General features: G+C 37.0%; 2 protein-coding genes across 2 annotated transcripts in view; both read right to left on the bottom strand.

The window, feature by feature from the left end:
- Nucleotides 1-763: 763 nt before the first annotated feature.
- Nucleotides 764-10,631, bottom strand: tspan2a (tetraspanin 2a). Its single transcript, XM_014992371.2, has 8 exons — nt 10,418-10,631; nt 7,279-7,381; nt 3,073-3,170; nt 2,605-2,679; nt 2,415-2,504; nt 2,259-2,327; nt 1,923-2,006; nt 764-1,790 (listed from the first exon to the last, which is right to left on the bottom strand). The coding sequence occupies exons 1-8, from the start codon at nt 10,484-10,486 to the stop codon at nt 1,725-1,727; spliced, it is 654 nt and encodes a 217-aa protein (XP_014847857.1). The 5' UTR covers nt 10,487-10,631; the 3' UTR covers nt 764-1,724.
- Nucleotides 10,632-16,335: 5,704 nt separating this feature from the next.
- Nucleotides 16,336-20,776, bottom strand: part of ngfb (nerve growth factor b (beta polypeptide)) — a 28,317-nt gene continuing 23,876 nt past the window's right edge. The window contains exon 3 of the mRNA XM_014992372.2: nt 16,336-19,235. Within this exon, the coding sequence (XP_014847858.1) occupies nt 18,640-19,224 (585 nt within the window). The 5' untranslated portion in view covers nt 19,225-19,235 and the 3' untranslated portion in view covers nt 16,336-18,639. The remainder of the gene's footprint in view (nt 19,236-20,776) is intronic.

Below are 20,776 nucleotides of genomic sequence, written 5' to 3'. Positions count from 1 at the left end.
ATATTTTTATTTGGTGTAAAAGTGTCCTTACAGCAACCCTTAGAGTTTTTTCTTTTTTTTTTTCTTGAATAAAAAAAATAAACTCACTTTTTGTGTATTTAAGTTGGATTGATCCTTCATTGCTGGTGCCTAAGTGATTAGCACCCCTGCTTTTTATATTTATATACCTTTTCAACGCTTCTTCTAGAAGACATAAGGTTGGAGTATAAACGGTAACAATACTTTTTGGCTGGCTGTTTTGGGTCTCTTCAGCCTGCCCAAGAAGGTTTCATTTTTCTGGTGAACTGTTGCTTTGGGTAAATATTGCAATGGAAGACTTTAAAATGTACTGGAATTAACAGTATTCTTGATGAAATTAATATTAACAAGAACATTGGAAAATAAAATCCTTTAACGCCAAGCCTAACTGGAGTGTTTGAAAAACTAAATTTTACTCTTATCTGACTAGAACATACCTTTCCATTTGGAGCGCCACCAGCATTTATCAGACCGACTGCGTTTTTATTGGTGTTGGAAAACCTTCAACAATCTGGCATTGTCTAATGGTTGTCCTAGAGACTTGACAGTATTATAACTAATATGCCACCCAAGTCTCCATGTGATGGTAAGATTAAATAGGTTTGTCACATTTTCAGTTGATTTAAATGGTTTAACTGTTGCTGTGATTGTAGCTATTATCTTGCAGTCAGACTGGCTCGTTCTGTTTTGGCTGAACTGAACAAGCTTTTGAATCCAGAACAGCATGAACCACAAGACGACTCGATACGAGCACCCAGTATGTTTTATTATCATTAACAGAACAACAAACTGTATTATTTTCTATTTCACATCTTATTGGCACACAAAATTTACATCCACAGAAATGTCCACAAAATGCAAACTAGCTTACTGTTACAGTTTAAATGTGCTCAAGAAGAGCTCAGCACTAAACATTACTGACCTCAGAAAAATTTGTAGATTTACAAAAGAAGCGGTTCTTCATCAGACCTCCCTAACAATTTGAGTTTTCATGCGTGCTTTACAGTAGAAATACTTGAAAGTGGAGGCAGAGAACAAGCACAGTTATGTACATGTTAAATATATGAAAAATTACACACGTTATTCTGTAGTTGCAGATTTGACTATTACTTAAACGGCTCAAATAGGCACACCATGGAAACTCACTCTGCAAAGGTAGGCTAGTCCTCAAAACTCCTAACCACACAAACTTTGATGAAAATCAGGCCCGAAGACGCAAACAGATGGACCGGATAAATAGTGTTGACTGCAAACGTGTAAAATAGTCCATATTTACAGCAATACTCCTCCATCACAAACATTCTTGTGTCATAGAAGGCCTTGTGTATTGTGTTGTAGCTACAGTGCAGTATGACAAACTCTGCAGAGCACCATCTAACAAAAACATGTTAATAGCAGGGAATGTCACAACGTCATGCTAAAAAGCAAAGCATTAAGAATGGGAAAGAACAGAGCATTAAATCAGTGTTTCTGGGCTGGTAAAGCCACGGGGAAAAGCTTTGAAATGATCCAGCGTGTCGTGTTGAATGCAGTCTGTGCAGTTAACCTCCCCACCTCTCCAGTCTGATCTAAAAGGAGTGTCACAGACATGCAACCGTGGTGCTGCTCTACCCATACGGATACAATGATTATAAAGGGTCGTACGCATGTGAGGGGGTCCGGTTGTTGTGTGAGTGGGTGGGTGTGTGAGGGAGTCATAACCCCAACTATATAACTTCTCTGCTGTTCCTGATCGCACAACACAGGACCATGCTGAAGATCATTCCAATAATCTGAAAAGAGACATAAACAAGATGAAACCCCTAATTCATTACTGTGTGAAAATCACAAGCCAGCACCTTTAGACAGATATTCAAACATTGTAAAAGATCAGAGTTGAAGGTGAAAGTTTTCCAAATTCTCACCATTACTCCAGCGATGCCAATCCCTATATATCCAATGATGAGCAGCTTTTCATCGAAGAAGTTTAATATTGCAGTATGACAGTCCTAAAGAGTCAAAGAAAGGAAAGGTTTAACAGATAAGAATCTGAAGTGCTGCAATGGACTGGCGACCTGCCCAGGGTGACCCCACCTCTCGCCCGAAACGCCTCGCTGGAGAAAGGCACCGGCACCCCTCCCAACCCCACGAGTGACAAGGGTGTACGAAAATGGATGCATTGGTGGATGAATCTGAAGTGGCCAATCAGAATCAGTCCTATACTGCCACCATGTGGCTAAGAAGTGTTACAATTATCTTACCGTTTCCTCTGTTTGGTCTGGGCATAATTCTGGATTTTTCTCCATACTGGCACCTCCACAGCAATTCAGCTGGTCATGCAAAAGGTAAATAAATATGGTTATGTCAGTGTTTCAGTGTCTAAGGATGCAATGAGACAAAAGCTACGCTGTACTCACAGTTTTGTGATAAATTAGTGCTATGGCAGTGCCATTAACGTTATTATCAGCAATGGAGTCGCTATAAAACTTCTGGATTTCCTCAGCAATCTATAATAAAATAATAAAAAAGGCGTGAGTAACTCCTGGGGTTTTGACAAACTGAGTTAACCACTTAATTTTTTCTTTAAACAGTAATCAATTATTTCACCTGTTCTTTGTTCAAGAATCCAAACACACCGGCAGTGATCTCTGCTCCAAAGATTATCAGAAGACAGGCAAAGAACTGCAGAAGTGGCAAAGAAGGCTTATTGTTGCAAATATTTTTATTTATGTGTTTATTTTTCACATTATCTAATCTCAGTGATCATTTACAGTACAACTTATGATTTAAATATAGACAATCTCTGAGTGTTTTTTTAAATTAATCATCAGTAAAGTTGTTAAATTAGTTCACCAATAGCTTCTTTTAAATTCAAAAATTATTTCAAAACATTTTCAATAAGTAAAAGAAACCATGACCTAGCTAAAATATAAGACAAGTAACTAGAAATTCGTATTAATCTCCATAGAAATGTAAAGTGAAGGATTACGAGTTCTAAGATTTTCAGCAAGAAAAAAATAAGATAAAGTTTTGCATTACAGCAACACAAGTTTAGTTTTAGGCACTTGAACTCACCGATGCAAGAAGACACTGAGACTCCCGTATGGCTCCAAAACAACCGAAGAACCCGACGACCATCATCAGGCCTCCTGCACCAAGAAGGATGTAAACAGCTGCAGAAAGACACAGAAGGGTTGATTATGATTATTCAGTGTTTAAGTTTTCTCAGAAAATCTAAACATTTGAGGGACGACGATCATTTTCCTGCAGTTCACAGCTTCACCTGACGGTGGCAGCATGATCCAACGTGCCTTCATGTCTTTGGGTAGGTTTATAAAAAGACTGTTTGTTGTGTTTGGGTAACAGCAGAAACATGTAGGTGGAAACTTCTTTACCAAATCAAAACTTCAGAGCCGCCTCCCACCCCTCACAGTTGGATTATCAGCCTTCTCCCACACCGAGTTTCACAGCTTTCTATGGAGATAAGTGCTGGCTGCCAGCTTGATTGCTCCTTTCAAAGAGATTATTTTTAGGATATGGGTGTTTGTAAATGGTTTTGACACGCTGCCTCTACAGTGTAAATAATGTATCTAAAATCTAAAGTAAAATGGATTTTTTTCAGATGAGAAGATGTTGAGACAATTCCCCTAAAATGATCTGGTTTTGGCACCTCCAAATATAGACATAATATCTTCCCAGTTGTTGATGCTGCTAAATTAAAAGCAAAACTGGTTTGAGCGAGTTTCCACTGTGTTATTTTGGTGCTGTTTTCAGCTGTAGGCTTTGTTCTTCCGTGTTCTTGGAAACTGAAGCAGTGGAACAGACACGATCCGTCTTGTAAAGCTGCAAATCAAATTTTGGATGGCTCAAATGCTGGAAACCACGACCATCTCTGCCTGTCTCCCGTCTGGTTGACGTCACCTCCTCTGTCTGCTCCCCTGCTCCCAGCCTTCACTACTGAGTCCTCCTCTACGCTGCAACCATACACCAGGCTGCTCCCCGAGGTCCGTGGTTAGAGTCTAATCACTGCAGCAATATAATTAAGTCACATGGGCCCAATGCAAGCTGTTGTTTTCCTGTTGTCGAACAAAAGCGCAGGGAAATACGAGCAAGTAGATTGCTGACCTGCAGGGAGCCGAAGCGCGGTACGAACGGATTCAAAGCAAATTTTCTGACCCAACATATCTGCAATGGAAAATATGTTGGGCCAAAAAAGCTTCCACTGTATATAAAAGGTGTCAACACATTTTCCATCAGTCAGTCATTTAACACTTGTTCTTTTATAGAACTTTCTGTTAGTGAAACCAGTGACATTTTGCAGACACAGACCAAGCAGGCCTGGTGGTTTTTAAAGCAGGTATGAGGCAGAAACAGGCATTAGTAAGTGTAAACATCTGCATTATCTCTTAGTTAAACTCTGTCCCTATCTTATATACACACGCAATGGTTCTGTACACACTGGAAAGTGCGGAGGTGACAGTAAGGCAAGTGAATCATCCACAGGGAATGCTGTTCTTTTGTCTTATTAAGGTAGCGCTGTGTTTGCTCTCTGTCCCTGAGGTGAGTTGTTGCTAGTGATGCCTTACTATTCTTTTCAGGAACTTTACGATGGCATTCCTTTTGTTGTGACTGATCCTTGGCACCGTGTTGCAAATAAACAGATGCCCAAATTGCTCCAGGTGTCATTCAGCCTGAATCTAATTTCATAAAATGAGAAGAGTAAATCAGATTTACGCTGCACACACTAACTCATCGGAGATGCTGAGCTGCCTCCGGTAATTATGCTCCTACTCATTCGCTGAGGCTACTTCAGATTTTTAAAGCTTTAAATCATCATATGTAGGTGGAACATGAGCTGTTACTAATATTATTCCTCCAAGAGGAAGGGTTCCACAGAGCAATATTGGCTTGCTGACAGAACGGTTTATCAACAAGTTGTTCTTCCAGGAATCTAAACAGGGATATTTTTCTACATTATCAACCTTAATAACAAGTTTTCTGATTCTCATGTACAGGAAAAAATATAAAAAATATGTAATTAAACTTCCTAATTTTGTTACATTTATGTAAACCTCAAAGTGGCACCAGAAATATCTATTATTTTCAATATATTTATTTCTAATGAGGCTACTGAGATGATATGCTATTATGTTATGTTATTGCTTAAAATGCAATAACATAACATTCCTCTATTGTATCATTTGTAATAAAAGATGCAACTAAACTAAAACAGGTGAAGCTAAAACTATGCCACTTTCAGACAAAGGTTTGTTTTTAGTCTTCAATGCAAGATGTATATGTTTTATACAGTTTTGGCTCAATTACTGTTCTGTTCTTATAGCACACGGCCTTATTATTAACTGTAATTAATAATTTATTGATTACTAAATTAGCTGAATATTTCAATAATTGATTTATCACGATGAATCAGATCTTTTCATCCTTGTGTTATTTTGAATGTTCTGAGGTGAGGGATCTTCTGTGCAAAGTTTTCATAGAAGATCCTGTATAGCAACCAATTTCATGTGTATATTTTGAAAGAGTAAGATTAGAAAGTTCTTGGAAGATCTTTTTGTTTTTATCCATTATAAGGTCCTAATGAGCAACCAATCAGGCCATCAGTTAGGAATAATTCAGCAAAAGTTACTGTGCAATGATAGGAAACATTTTGTTGCTGCAGGTGAAACATGGTGGTAAAGTAAGAATATATTTAACTGACAGGTGTTTGGATATTTGCATGTAACCAAATTGTAAAGATATCTCACCCTGGCTTTGCATAAATTTCCACAGCTTTTAGTGTGCAACATTTTTAAATTTCTGTGCACCAAGATATGATGGTAAAAAGAAAAAAAAAAAGAGACAATCGGAGAGTTTCCATCTAACACACCCAACCTAATCCTCTGGTCCTGAGGGAGGAACTGGTTCCATGACAGGACAGCAGGGAGTTGATGAAGTGAAGTCACCATTTTAGGTCATGCTCTAAACGGGAGCAACAAGAACAGGCTTCTTTCAAAGTGTGCGCTCCTACACAGAACAAGAAATAGAGAGCCTGTTGTATTGAGGACTGAACACTGAGGCTGCTTGTCTTCTCTACTGTATGTCTTAATAATCTGCTGTGTGTTTAGTGGGAGTTATGCAAAAAGAAATAAACAACTCATTCAGTATTCAAAAAGCCAGCCGACTACAAAGTGTCACCAAGTTAATGTGATAATAAAACCGAAACAGGGCTGCATTTCCAACATTTCCAATGATCTCATTGAGCAGTTCATTTATTCATTCATTCTACCAATCCAAATCTGTTAGGCAATGCAAGGCACATTACTTTATAACTTATAAACATTCTCACTCAGCAATTTTGTAGTTTCCAAAATTCACAGATTTTGCTGCTATTTTCCCCTGCAGATCCTTCTGGATCTGCGTAAAAAGCTATCTTTGAGGTGTTCCTTTCGGTTTATTTTAGGATAAAAAGAAAAGCTCCGGGGGCGCCGCATGGCTCAGTGGTGGAGCAGGTGGACTATTTACAGAGGCTACAGTCCTCAACACAGTTGTTCTTGGTTTCAATTCTCGGCCCTCGGCCATTTGCTGCATGTCTTCCACTTCTCTCTCTGCCCTTCTTCCTGTACAGCTACTGTTAAATAAATGCCATAAAAAACTTAAAAAGGAAAGCTTCACAGTACGTTCATTTTCCACAAGCCTTAGTATTCTTTAAGGTAAAATGTTTATGTTTTAAACTAAAAATGTATGTAACAACCACGCAGAAGCCAGCAGTGTTCTTTCATGAGAGCAGCTTCAGTAGATTCAAATCTAACAGGAAGCAACATATGTGGTAAGTGGTTAATGGACCGCATGAATAACCGCACCCATCTTCCATCTAAATGACTTGAATTCAACATATTTTTTTTTTTACTAATGCTTGCAACTGATGATTAAATTGCAGTGATGAAAACAGCAATATTCAATAAATTGGAATATCCATTCCCATTAGGTTTCATCAGATTAAAAGTTTCTTTTGAAAATAATAACACCCTTTAAGCTGCTATTCATTACACTTTCATTTAAGTCCACATTTTATTATTATATGTTAAATATATTAAAGTTAGAAATATAAATACTTTATGATCAAGTTCACAGCTATGTGCTAAATTGAAACACGAATTGAAAAGATCTACATGTAGTATGCTGCCTTCTTCAAACGTAAATTATATCATCTTAATGCATTGAAGGTGAAAAATGTTTTGATTGTGTACGGTGAGAGAGGGAGACCAAAAAACGTCAACGTACCGATGAAGAAGGTGTCAGGAGCTCCATCGCCTGTCAGGAGCTTCACTGTGTTCGGGTCAAACCTCAGCCACAGTCCCACAGCCAGCACCAACAGGCCCGACAACTGCAAAACGATCACAATCATTTAATGAACCAAAAAGACATTAAATAATAAAGATTTCTGAAAATTATTTTTTTATTTCTAGCAGTTGATAGTTAAACTTTGAGCCTTTTTGTCCTTATTCTTTCCTTTACAATAATAAAAAAAAGTACTAACTTTTTACATAATTGTTAAAAGAGGTAAGTATTTTGAATGCTCCTAATATTTTTGGGTAGGCTTTGTTCTTTATTAAGTTTTTCCCATATTATTTTCATATTTGCTTATTAAATATTGACATGGGGGATTTATGGGTTGTAGTTATCGACACAGAAGGTTAAACTGAAATAATAAAAATAAATCACCAGATCACTGACTGATCAAACCCCTAAAATGAATTTATGGTTTGCTTCTTTTAGACTGTATCATCTTGTTAGTTAGCATTCTTCAGTAGGTGGCGCTGTTGCTCTTGTCTCATCAGTGAGATGGTTTCTGATGCTCACTGCCTGTTTTTCTTTCTGTTTATTCAAAACAGGCATGTGCCAGGAATGTTGATGTTTCACCTCTACAGCGACTCTGGCTCTGTTAAAAGAAACTGAAAGAAAAAGTTCAAGTAAATGCTTGCTGTGAATTGTCAATCCTGTTCTGGGTATGGCCAGACTTGTAATAAACCCTGAAAAAATTATTTTTTTTCCTCAAACCCCACATGAACCAAAACCCTAAGATCCTAAAAAGACAACCAAAATGTGTGATCAATAAATAACGCCTCCTCTTTTTTCCTAATCTTTTGAAGCCTAATAAAGTGCTACCTGATTGCCTAATGGTTATTATCAATAAAAGAAGATTCTTGCTGCAGTATCTCACTTGTCTACATGGACTATTAGAACAAGAACATCAGGGGGCCGTCTCCCAGGGTGCACTTCAGCCACTGGTTGTGCCAGCCTCACAGCGCCTTGGTGATGTAACTCACGTTGGCATCGGCTGCATGTTGGCTGTGCACCCCAAAATGACAGCGCACTGTACGCCTCTTTTGGCTCCAGCCACAAGAGCTCTCCTTTCTGCCTCAAAACGGCCAAAACAAAGAGGCTGCTGTCAGTTTTGGGGTGAGACAAGAGATCATCTTACAGAGCACAGAATCAATGCTGCTTCTTAAACTCATATATAGTGTATCATTTAACAGTAAAACATCAGTACTCACAGCTGACAACCAAACTGGCATTTGCCTTTGTATCTGCATTGATTTTCCTCTCTGAATGAGCAAGAAATGAAAAGTAGCTCTGGTTCTAAGTTTACAACTAATAGAAGATTATGTGAATTTATACCAGGGGTGTAATCAAATGAAGATGTAACTGATGCTAGCAAAAACTGGAGCTGTGATACAAGAAATTGAAGAACAGAAGAGAAAAACATAAAAAAAATCAAAATTCTCTTTAACAAGCCTTCACATGCAACTTTTTTTTCTTTCTTTGCAATGTATTTTAAAAAATCTAAAAATATTCAGTACTGTAAAAAATATATATATTTTTGCTTTCTTGTCACTCTTAAATGTTAGATTATCTAACTAATTTTACTGTAATATCTGCCAATGATAATTTGATAAAACAGAAAAAGAAACAGGGTCATAAGTGACATACTGTAACGTAACTGTCTCCTAAACCTAATAGCCACACTTGGCAGCAGCAAGTTAAGAGTCTGTGGAGGAATTTTGATGTCCAGACTTTGACTACCTCCATAATCATTTTGGGACTGGCTTTTGTGTTCTTTAAACAGAGCAGTCGTTCTCCCCGGGGATTCTCCAGGAAATGCATTTTCTGCCCAGTAAAATCTGGTTCCTTTGTGGACTAATGAATAGTTGTCAGTGCTGTCTTGGAGTAATTTTGGTTAGCCATCCACATCTTGGAACATTCACCACTGTTGTTTTATCAATTTGTAGATAATGACTCTTACTGTGGTTCACTGCAATCCAGAAGCATTAGAATCTCTTTAAAAACCAATAGATGTCACTTTTTACTTGTCTTTTCTAGAAGTTTTGTTTTTATTATTATTGGAGCACAATTTGTTTCTTTGTTTCTTTATTTTACCCTACTTCGTGCTATTTAACGGGTATGTTGATTCTGCAGATTAGTAATTACACCTGGGTGTGGCTTGTGAAATCAGGCCAGCTTTTCTAATTAACTGTGGCTTGACTTCTTCTTCTTCTTCTTCTTCTTCTTCTTCTTCTTCTTCTTCTTCTTCTTCTTCTTCACATAGGCCAGGCTAGAGCAGCTGATTTATGTCAGATGATGAGACAGTGTATGAAAAGCAAGTACCATGTAGGCAAAGGTCCATCTAAACCTTCTCTAAGCAGCTGATCAAACTAAAACAAACTGATGCAGCATCTTCTTCAAAGTGAATATGTCTCCTAAAAATGCTCTGTACTGAACCCAGCATTGGAAAGTCACAACACAAGGCCAAGTCAGAAGGGATATGTGTTGGAAACATAGCAGATAGTGCAGCTCTAATGAACAGTATGTGCTGTAGAATAGACAGGGTCCTTTACATGCAACATAAATCATTCTGAATATAACAGAGATTGTCTTTGCTAAATGAATATTTAAACACACTTTATATATCATTCATAACAAGGCTGCTATATTACTTCAGCGCTATTAGATTAATAAAATGAAAAGTAGATCAATATGTGTATTAAGAAGGGTTGAAGTAGGGAGGTAGTGCAGACTCAGAAAGGATGTGGACTGAACAGGTGCTTAATAACGATCTGCAGAAATACTCTTTAAAACTCTTAAACCAGGCTCCCATTGAAACACAGTATAAACAAATGGTACGCATATGGCGTGTTATAAATATTGAACATGTAAACACCACTGCGAGGCGAAGTGGATCACAAAGGCGCCAACAGTTTCTTGTCACCGGAAAAGATGATTATGTCGCTTAAAAACGACGGAAATCTTCTGCTTTCGTGATTGTATGTTAATCACAAGACATCAGAATATGCCCACACATCTGAGTGTTAAATATGAACAACAGCGTCTCCACGCAAATTCATTTCCATCGCGGACTCACCCAGAAGATGAAGTTGAAGGCGAAGAGCAGATATTTCACGCATTTCATCCCGCCTTGCACTTTGCTCATGATGTCGCCCGATTTGTCCGATCAGAAGCCTTTGTCTTGTTTTTGTTTTATTTTGCGAACCGTCGCGTCTTACCACTGAACATCAGCCCCATGCAATGATGATGAGGACCTGCCCCGTTAGTCTATATGAAAACATGCGCACAAGCTGCTCAGGCTGCCTGGGAAGCTGCTACCGCCCAATGGAGATGCGGGCGCTCTCGAGGAGGGGGCCATCAGGGTCCATTAGGGACCCTGAGAAAAAAAACAAAAAAAAACAAAGCAAAACGTCAAACGGTTCCTCCACATGGGTTACATCAGTGTTTGACGTTGACCTGGTCAATGAGAAATTCTGCTGTAATCTATTGTTTTTTCAACTGGCCTCATTTGCAATGAAAATTAGTTTGCAGCTATGACTAAATCCACGAATTATATAACAATCTGTGTGAATCAGGGGGTGTAACAGACGTGGCATCTGTTATTTTTATTCTATTTCTGATCAGTGATTCTCATTTGTACTCTTGTAACAAGAGTTATTGTTGACTTGAGAGACATATTAAAACGGGATTAAGCTTTTTGCTGTACATGTACAACAAAAAGTTGTAATGCCTCTTTCTTATAAACAATGTGCTGCGTAATTGTGAAATTGATACACTGTTATTTTTTTTGTTAAAAAAGAAAAAAATATGAATAAAAATCTGATCACTGTGGCATGCATGCATGCATAGAACCACCATTTTTGTACTTGCAGGTGATCAGAGTACATTTCTAACAGTATAGTCTTTCTAAAACTGGAACACAGTCAGACTGGAAGAAAATAACTGGTAGACATCTTATAGGTTTTCTTCCAGTATTGCCTTGTTTTGCTCAATCAGCCTTCCCATTAACTGTGACCAGCTTCACTGTAAGGATGGCAGTATTTGTATTTTGATTCATGGTTTAAAATTATGGAACAAATTAAATGAGGAGTTAAACCAAAGTTAAAATTTAATGCAAATTAAAAGGAAATAGAAGGAGGTCATTTTCACAAGATGATAGCATTAATATGTATGTAAACTGACGCTCACACATATGAGTGTGTGGGTATGGCTGTATGAATGTATATATTTAGACATATGTAAACCCAGATAAAACGGAAAATTAATTAGCCTATGTTTATTTTTTATTTTTTGGATTTAATAATGAAGGTCCATCTGAAAATATGGCATGAGTTTATGGGGTGGGAGTTCATAAGTTTCTTGCTCCTTCCTACTTCTTTTCAAGCATGTCAAGATTATTGTGGTACGGAAATAAGTGTGTTTTGTATTCCATGTTCATGTGTGTGAATTTATACTTCTATCATGTTTGAAATAAAAGAATAAATACATTTTGGTAGTAAGGATGGTACAGTGGGTTTAGTATGATGTGGAGTGTTCATTTTTCACAATGCATAGCATTTTTCCATTTTGCGACAAATTTTCAGTTCTGGTCTCAGAGCACCTTATTCTATCTTCCACTTTCTTGAGTCAAACTGCATCGGTGACTCAACCAGCCGATAAAGAAGGCTGACAATGCAGAAAAAGTTCCTGGCCACTGCCATCATCATTTTGAATGACTCTTTGAAGAAACTTGGCTAATTTAAGTTGAAACATAATTTAGTTTCGCTTTGGGTTTAAGAAACTCTGTTAAATGAAATTCAATTGAAATAGCTTGTCCTGTCAAGACATTCTTCCAACTGTGCTGTGGATTTCTGCAGTTTCGTCAGAGTTACCGTGAACTTCTTGGCTTCCCTTGTGGTCAATCCTTTCCATCCCTGGCCTGTATGTTTACATGGATGTTCATCTCTTCATAGGTTTACAGTTTTCCATACTATTTTCATATTTGGACAATGCACCGAATAGTCTGAGGTTTTGATGCTGTTGTATAACAGAACCTTACTTTCAACTTGTCCACAACTTTTTGTTTGACAGGTAAGACGTGTTTACTAGTTTAATTGTAAAGGTTAATATATCACATTCCTTCCATGTCACAATTATGCAGCACTTTGCTTAGGATAATCCTATAAAACCAAAATTAAATACCTTTAAGTTTTTGGTTGTAATGTGACAAAATGTGAGGCACTGTATTTATATCATTGGAAATAAAGCAAAGGCAGGACGACAATGTCCTTCAAGAGTCGCTGATATCATTGTTTATTATGAAAATATAGTCTTGTCCTGTGTTCACTTTACACACAGACAGACACCAAGTCTATTCTTATACTAAGTCTACATCCAGACAGCTCTGTTTACTCTAAAACTTTGAATACATTTATGATCTTCAAATGAAGTATTCAGTTCAGTCAGATTTACATTCTTCTGCTTACAGTGATTTTCCTGCACAAACTACAGAAAAAAACTTGTATTTCCTGTCAATGATGTACAGATGGTGTGTAGTGTCATGATTGGGAGAAAGTTTGATTCTGTTATATCTTGAGAAAAACTTGCAGTTGCATTGTGCGACTAAGTGGAATCAGGAAGTAATTACATTCTCCCTGAATCCTCATGATGCGAGGTCACGTTGCTGTGCTGTGCTGCCCTCATTTACAGTTTTGTTTTCAGGAATAGCACATTGTTTCATGACACAGTTGGACTTACGGACTTTTGCATGAATGGTTCTCTTTAGATCAAATAACTTGTGTGTCCCTTTTGACTCAACACCATGAATGACTCTGTATCCTAGATTCCCTGGAGGAATCTTTCTTCAAGACTGTCAGTTGCAGATTTCATTTTCCAGACATTTTTTATTGCTTTTTCTTTTTCACAAGTAAAAGCCAATGAAAATCCACTTTCAATGGCTTTAAACTCATTTCAGTTAGCAGGTTCTCGGGAATATTTGCTTCATTTTCTGTTGTTTATGTCTAATTATATCAAATATTATTTGATTTATTTGATTTCAATCAAAAAACAGTTTTCTGTTACTAATGACCTTCCCCAAGGGACTAGTTTGATATATATTAGATATGTGCTAAAAAATAAAAATTAAAAATAGAAATCTGTGAACAATTTAAGCCATTTCCCTGCATTATAGGCCAATATGGCACATTACCAAAGCTCTTTGTCATCTGTGCAGGCCGGGTCAGCTGGGGTTCACCCACTCTGACATCCAAGCTTCTCATGTTTGTGCCGCCTTTGTTTTCTGCCGTGGCGTGGGAGAGAAACAGCGACCCCACTGTTTGAGGACCAGTTTGGGTGAATCACGGGACACATCAGATCACTGCCTACTCATTTTATTTATTTATTTATTTATTTATTTATTTATTTATTTATTTATTTATTTATTTATATAGATAGATAGATAGATAGATAGATAGATAGATAGATAGATAGATAGATAGATAGATAGATAGATAGATAGATAGATAGATAGATAGATAGATAGATAGATAGATAGATAGATAGATAGATAGATAGATAGATAGATAGATAGATTCTACTTGACACTGCTGACACGATTTTAATGTGTAAAATTATTCAACTGCTTCATTGTCAATGTAACATCTGATCATTCGATTCTGTCATGTAATTACCTCTGAGAAAATATACCCACGCTAATATTATGTCCTGTGGGTTTAATGGAGTGAAAATCCCATCATCCCTACGCAGTCACCGTCTCTCCATCCTCCTCAACCGTCTTTACTGTGCATCACATGCAAATTGGACACTGTGGTATAATCTGATCGCCATATGGTGCAACTGTGAGTCACCATCATGATCCAAGAGGCACCAAGCATCAGAGATATGATCATGGTAAAATAATTACTGCCCCTGAGATTGCGTCAGCATCATGTGCAATTAATTCACTTCTCTGAAATAATTGGTGATTTACTGTCAAGGTGTCAAAAGGCAACTTGTGACCTATCACCAGGAGTAGCATCAAATACAAATCCATCATTAGCTGAATATTTTGCATGTGTCAGAGTGCATTATTGTTGAATACATTAGAAAGACCTTCTATTAGGATTCTAAAATTTCTTTGTCGCCATCTAGTGGACAAAGTCAGAAAAACCAACTTTGTCCATCAATTGCGGTTAAACATACATGAATGACAGCTGCTGATCCTAACCCAACCCCACAAGGACATAGTGGACATATCATGCTCTGAGTTACTTTTGTTCAGCAGGAATGGAGAAGCTTTAAAGTATTTGCCCTGTCTTAAGCCAAATACAGGGCAGAGGCTGCGAAGGACTAGCAGGATTTCCACCTTACAGAAGGAAAACGGCCATAAACACACAGCCAGAGCTACAACATCAGAGGTATCCAAACTTCTCACCACAGTTACTGAAACTGGTAAATTGAAATTGCTACATGCCATAAAAAATACATTTTATTTTTTAAATTTATTAAAAATGCACAAATCATTTTAATTTTGTCTTAATCTCTTTATTGATGAACTAAATGCACTTATTTAATGAAACATAAAAGTAGAGAATCTATAATAGATTTGCTATAGAAAAGGGATCTGTAAATCACTTCTGTAAAACTTTACTGACATTTGAGTGAAAGTGAATGTATGTTTGTCGTCCTATTCCTGTTGTAATTAAACTGAAATCTAAACAGGTTCTCAATATCAGATGTAGTTTGTAGTTTTTGTGTTCCATTTTAGGCAGGATTTTAATTTGTTTGAATGAGACTCTGATCTCAGTTACAATTTCTCCACAGATTTCAATTAAAAAGTGTCTGTATCAACTACCTCAAATAAATTAAAAATGTAAGCTCATGGATACTCTCCATCCTGTCTGATTATTTCGTAGATGGTCTGCAAAAAAAGATGGGCAAATGTTTTTGGTTTCCAGAGACATTTTAGAAACATACACCAAAGGACTCGCAGCTATAATGAAAGATTTAAGGTTTTCTCAAACATGCATGTAGAAATGCATGTTTGAGAAATTAATATTCTCAAACAGGCACAAATTTTAACATGCTATAAATTTCAAGAAATGGAAATTTTATATAATATCCCCCTTTTAATGTTTAGTTTTATTTTAATAATTAAATTAAAATTTTTGTGGGGCAAATAGAACCTGGAATAAATCCAATTAACTCAAATTTTATTATATTTCATATAGCTTTGTTTCAGTAAACAAAACATCTTAATTATGGCCACTCCTGTATTTTTTATTTTACCACCAGACTGTAATTTCAAACTGTTTATTCTATAGGCACTAGAATGATTTTCCACATGTTCAGTAAGGTTAGGTTCTGACAAGGTTCAGTTCTGGCCTTTGTCCACTAGAGGGAAGTGTTGCATCTGATTTTGGGAGCAGCTCTAGTCAGTCTCAAGATTCAAGAGCTCTGGTTGAAAAACTGCATTTATATCTGACAGGTTGAAACTATTACAAATGAAATGTCTTATTGTAAAACACTTCCTTTCCAGCTTCTTCATTTCACTTCAGTTTCCCTTGTGCTTCCAATCCGTAGTTTCACAAGACTGGCTCATGAACACAAGTTATGATATAAAACTGGGCTGGGAACCCAAAGGAACCCAAAAATATCCCAAGTGATACCGAGTGAATGCCAGCAGTCCAATTTTTGTGTGTGCTGACAACAGCAAAATGTCACTGCCAAAACAAAAGAATATGCTAAGCCATGATATAATCAGTGAGTAGGCCTCATGAATCATTCGCTGTCTTACTTTTTTAATGGATATTTCTTAAATCAGTTGTTTCATATCAATTGTAGAATGATGGTGAGAAGAATCAACATAAATATCAGTCAAAGCAATAAATAAGGTTCATGATCTGTCAAAAACATATAGATTTGTCTGGTTTTTGTCCCACGAAAGCTACAAATCTCATATAGTGTTTTTTGTGATGTTTCTTCATAGTTGCAGGAACCACTTCATCAAACATACAGTTTATGTTTGTATATGTTTAATAAATAACATTAACATAATTATTTGTTATTTTAAAAAAATGAACAAATTGCTTATAACAGACCTGGGTTAAATTGTATCCGCTGAATGGTTTTATTAGTTTTTCTCAGCCAGACGGATTTTCTTTAAGACGGTGAACAGTGAGGCAAAAATGATTACAAGAAATTTGACTGTTGCTGTGCCAGAACTTTTACGGGCCTTTTACTGTGACTGACTCAGCTGCTATTAACAACACAGATTTTAGCCTCTGCTACAGTCAAATATACTTGTAAACCGAAATGCTGTGTTTTCAGAAGCTGTGGTTTACAGTGCAGCTGTGGTTTGGTCCACAAGTCCGCTTCTTTGTCCAAATCTGGAATTTAGTACATCATAATTCTTTTTCCGATATAAAATGTTGTTGATGGTCATAAAAATAACCCCTTAAATTACACGTTTAAGCAGGACAAACGTGCCGTCTGCAGGTTTGGGGCTAATTTTATTGCAGTTTTGTGGTTTGATTAGGCTCTACATCATACAAAATGTAAGGGGAAAGCTGAATTCAGTGAAAATGCTACTGGATAGTCTGTGCATTTAATAGTATCTCCTAATTCCTTTTTAAGCAGCAAGAATTCAATTGCAAAAAGGAAGGATTAAAGTTCCTATTAAACTAAGGCTGCTTTTATGAAAGTGATACTTTGGAATTGGGAGAATAAAAAGCCCTTAAAGTATAGTTTAAACTAGCAAGAGATTCTACATATATGTAATTTTCAAATTGCATTAAATTCACTTCTCTTTCCAAAGGTGTGACAATTATTCAGCTCCTTCAGTAGAGAAAAAAAAAACATGCACAATGAAAGACACAACATTTTTCTGTCTTGTGGGTTGTGGTCAGTTGTCTTTGAATACTATAACCCTGCATCACTACTTAGTTTAAGGCTGGTTGGATTCCAGTATTGTTCTCTTATCTTAAGGCCAAAAAAATTTTCCTCAATTTTCGCGACCACCAAATATCTTTGAAGTTGATGGAAAATGAATAAGAAAAATACAATAGATTATTCCACCGTTTTTAGACTGTCATACTAAGCTGTGAAAAAGCCTTTACAGCCCTGATATATTTCTTCTGTATTTGCTTTTATGTCACATTTAAATGTATAAAACTATCAAACTTATGCAACTCCTAAGTCTTTGTTTTGTTTTTGCAGCCATTGAGTGGCAGACACTTCAGCTTATCGTCCCAAATAGATGGCCGAGTTTCTGGTAAAAAGAGGAATTCATGGTGCCATCAGTTTGTTAGTCAACAAGTTATTGAAGAAACAAGGAAGTTCTAGACCATCACACTCCCTCCACCATGTTTAACAATCTTTATAGTGTTTCTTAGTGGAAATGCTGTTTAAGTTTTGCTCCAAATGTAAACAGATGCATGCGTCCTAAAAAGTTCCACGTTTGTCTCTTCAGTCCAAAAAAATCCCCAGAAATTTTGGGCACCATCAAGAACATCTGTTTTTAATTTTCTTAATGTGAGTAATTAATCCTCGGTGGAATGAGAAAAAACTGAATTTAAAAAGTTGTTAATCCCAGGGATTAACAGTTTAATAAGAAGAAATATTGTTTTCACATAGGACCAGGTTAGTGTAAACAATGTTTCTAAATACTAAATAAAATGATGATTTAACAACTGTTGTTTTTGTATTTATTCTGGTTATCTACTTGCTTGATGATCCTAAACATGTAAGTGTAACAAAAGATAGAAAAGTAAGGAATCTGTAATAAGGAAACCAATTTCTTTCACACAACTCTATTTAACTGACTAATTCCACCAGACAATAATATAACTCTAATTTTAATGTGACTTTAAATTGTTTGAATAAATTGATATACATCTTACTGCCAATAAATTCTCCTAAATGTAGCAAATTGACCAAGTTTTGCAGCTCTTTTAAGCAGCACAGGTAATGGTTTTTACAAGGAGAACATTTCTAATTTCCAACTATAAAGTCTAATACTTTAATAGTTGCAAAAGAACACATGTACCTCACCAAACTGCCTCTTTTATAAAAACAGCAGCTGATTAAAACACCTTCACAATCATGTTAATACTTCAATGGCTAAAACTAGTTGCAGATACTCTTTGACCCAGGTCTGGTGTGTATACATGCAGTCCTGATACTTTGACACATACAAGAATAATTTACTTTGTGCAGAGGGTGAGAAGTCCTTGGTGATAAGTTATATGCAGAAACACGCCGGTCGGCATTTTTATGTGTCTGTCTATATTGTGTTCTGTGTGCCAGTCTATGGGTGACTCTTCACTGCTGCCACGATTTGCGGCTGAGCACACACACACACGCCACGTTGATCCGAATGAGCCTCCAAGCCACCAGGTTCTTGAATGAAGTCAGCGCTCGGACAAAAGTGTGCGAGTTGGTGCAGTGGGAGTTCCAGTGCCTCGCGTCAATTCCTAAACATCTCGAGCCTCCAGATGGAGGGACGTGACACGTCGTCTCAAAGAAATACTGTTTCTTGTTAACATTGTTTATGTTCACATACGGGAGCACTGTCACCTCATTGCCTGAGATATCTGTGGCTTTGGTTTTGTCGCCCACCCAGACACTAACACTCTCACACACCGAGTACACCCCCCGGTGCTGAGGCTGCCTTCGAGTCCTCCTGCTGACACCCTGTCCCCCTGCTGGCTCCGCATCGGGGGGCTGTGAGCTGAAAAGCACCCTGGGTGAGAGGTGGCGGCGCTTATTGAAGAGCTTGGGGTCCACAGTGGGGATGGAGGTGGGGTTGTCCTGTTGTGCTGTTGTGACGCTGCACAAGAGCCCTATGATGGGGGCCACAGCCTGGGCACTGAAGACCAGAAACAGGACCAGCATGGATGACCTCATGGGCACACGATCTGAGACAACCAATGAGAAGAGCGAAAACAACTGTTACAACACGATCAAAAAACATCCAAATGAAAGAAGAAGCCAGCTTCTGGTATGTTGATGTGAAAAACACTGTTGTTTGAGTTGTTTGTAGCTACCTTAGAGGAACATCAGTAGTCATAAACAGTAGTTAACCTTTACCAGTGTTTTGTGCTTGTTTTTTGGCTACTCTAATGAATTTAAAACCTTCGTGTGTTCACCAGTTTATCTACTGCTTGGTCTTAAGCAAAGCAAGTCCATCTGAATGGCACCATTTATACAAGAGGTGACTCAACCTGCTTCACAGAAGAGTAAAAGCAACACAGATGAAGATAATTAAAAACATGACATACTTCAAAAACATCAATAATAAAGTTTAAGCACCACATAAAAAAGCAAAGATTAAATTGGTGGCTTCATAAAGTAAGATATAAATACAATTACCTATTAAAATAAAACTTGACCTTTATGTGTAAGTAGCAGAAAAACTGTTTTGCTCCTTCTTGTTTAGACCTGGTTCTGGGATTTACAGATTAACAGGTTTCAGATGATCTTAAGCAGATGTGTCCAAACTTTTTAATCACATGAGTCAGCAGCAGTTTCAAATTTAATGTGCTTGGAGGCCACTATAGTCATTTTGTTTAAAATAAAATTTTAAGGCCAATTTCTTTGTGCTTTTTTTATTTGCATCTGCTCAGTAATGAACCAAACATGTAAGATTTTATTGAAAGAAGTAAAATGGAAGGAGTTTGGTTAAAAAGGGATCTGTAAATTGAGATCCAAAACTTAAAAAGAGCCTTATTATAAGACAAGCTAGTTTTTAAGTTAGACACATCCAATATTTTTTTTTTTAGGTTTTATTGGCTCTAGTGGCCTTTATTTAATAGTTAATTGACAGGAAAGTGGGAAATGAGAGAAGGGGAAGACATGCAGCAAAGGTCACCAGGTCGGGAATCAAACCTGCGACGGCCACGTCGAGGACTAAGGCCTCCATATGTGGGTTGTGCTTAACCCCTGCGCCACCACACCAAGACACATCCAATATTTTAATGGATTTACTGTACATACATTCAAGGCAGAACCTCATGAAGAAATATCCTTCCTAATGCCAAGAGGCAATGGATTATTGTAAGTCATTTTCTATATTATGTAAAACTCTGAGTAATTCTTGACTCAAAAAAAAGATATGGATGACAGCAAAATGTCTGAATTACTTAGTTTATGTCAACAGGATACATTCTAATTATAACAATAATAGTGATAATACAATCCGGAGACAGTAAAAGCAATCATTTAAAGTCCCTGGCAGAGCTAATATAATATTTGAGGTTGAAATCATTTGGTGTAAACGTTGTACAACACAACTGACTATTTTAATATAATTTCATTTTCAAGATAGAAGATAATTGTTTTATTCAATGATTTGATCACTTTAAGAGTCTGACTAATACAGGAGAAAACATCAAAATGTATATTCTTTTTCAAGACAATCAATGGTAGCTTTGTCAGATTTTGTATTTTTCAAAGGTCA

This window comes from Poecilia mexicana, unplaced genomic scaffold, assembly GCF_051168715.1.
Source record: "Poecilia mexicana isolate PSO_F unplaced genomic scaffold, ASM5116871v1 scaffold_5, whole genome shotgun sequence".
NCBI classification, from domain to species: Eukaryota; Metazoa; Chordata; class Actinopteri; order Cyprinodontiformes; family Poeciliidae; genus Poecilia; species Poecilia mexicana.
The sequence above is the reverse complement of the archived record's forward strand: the minus strand, read 5'-3'. Positions and strand labels throughout refer to the sequence as shown.

Bases quoted from the DNA above. Each gene is read 5' to 3' on its own strand.
- tspan2a (XM_014992371.2), bottom strand. From the start codon at position 10,486: ATGAGCAAAGTGCAAGGCGGGATGAAATGCGTGAAATATCTGCTCTTC. The intron at 2,328-2,414 runs GTGAGTACAGCG...TTGCATGACCAG, and splicing joins CACTAATTTATCACAAAACT to CTGAATTGCTGTGGAGGTGC. The intron at 1,791-1,922 runs GTGAGAATTTGG...GTCTCTTTTCAG, and splicing joins TTGGCATCGCTGGAGTAATG to ATTATTGGAATGATCTTCAG.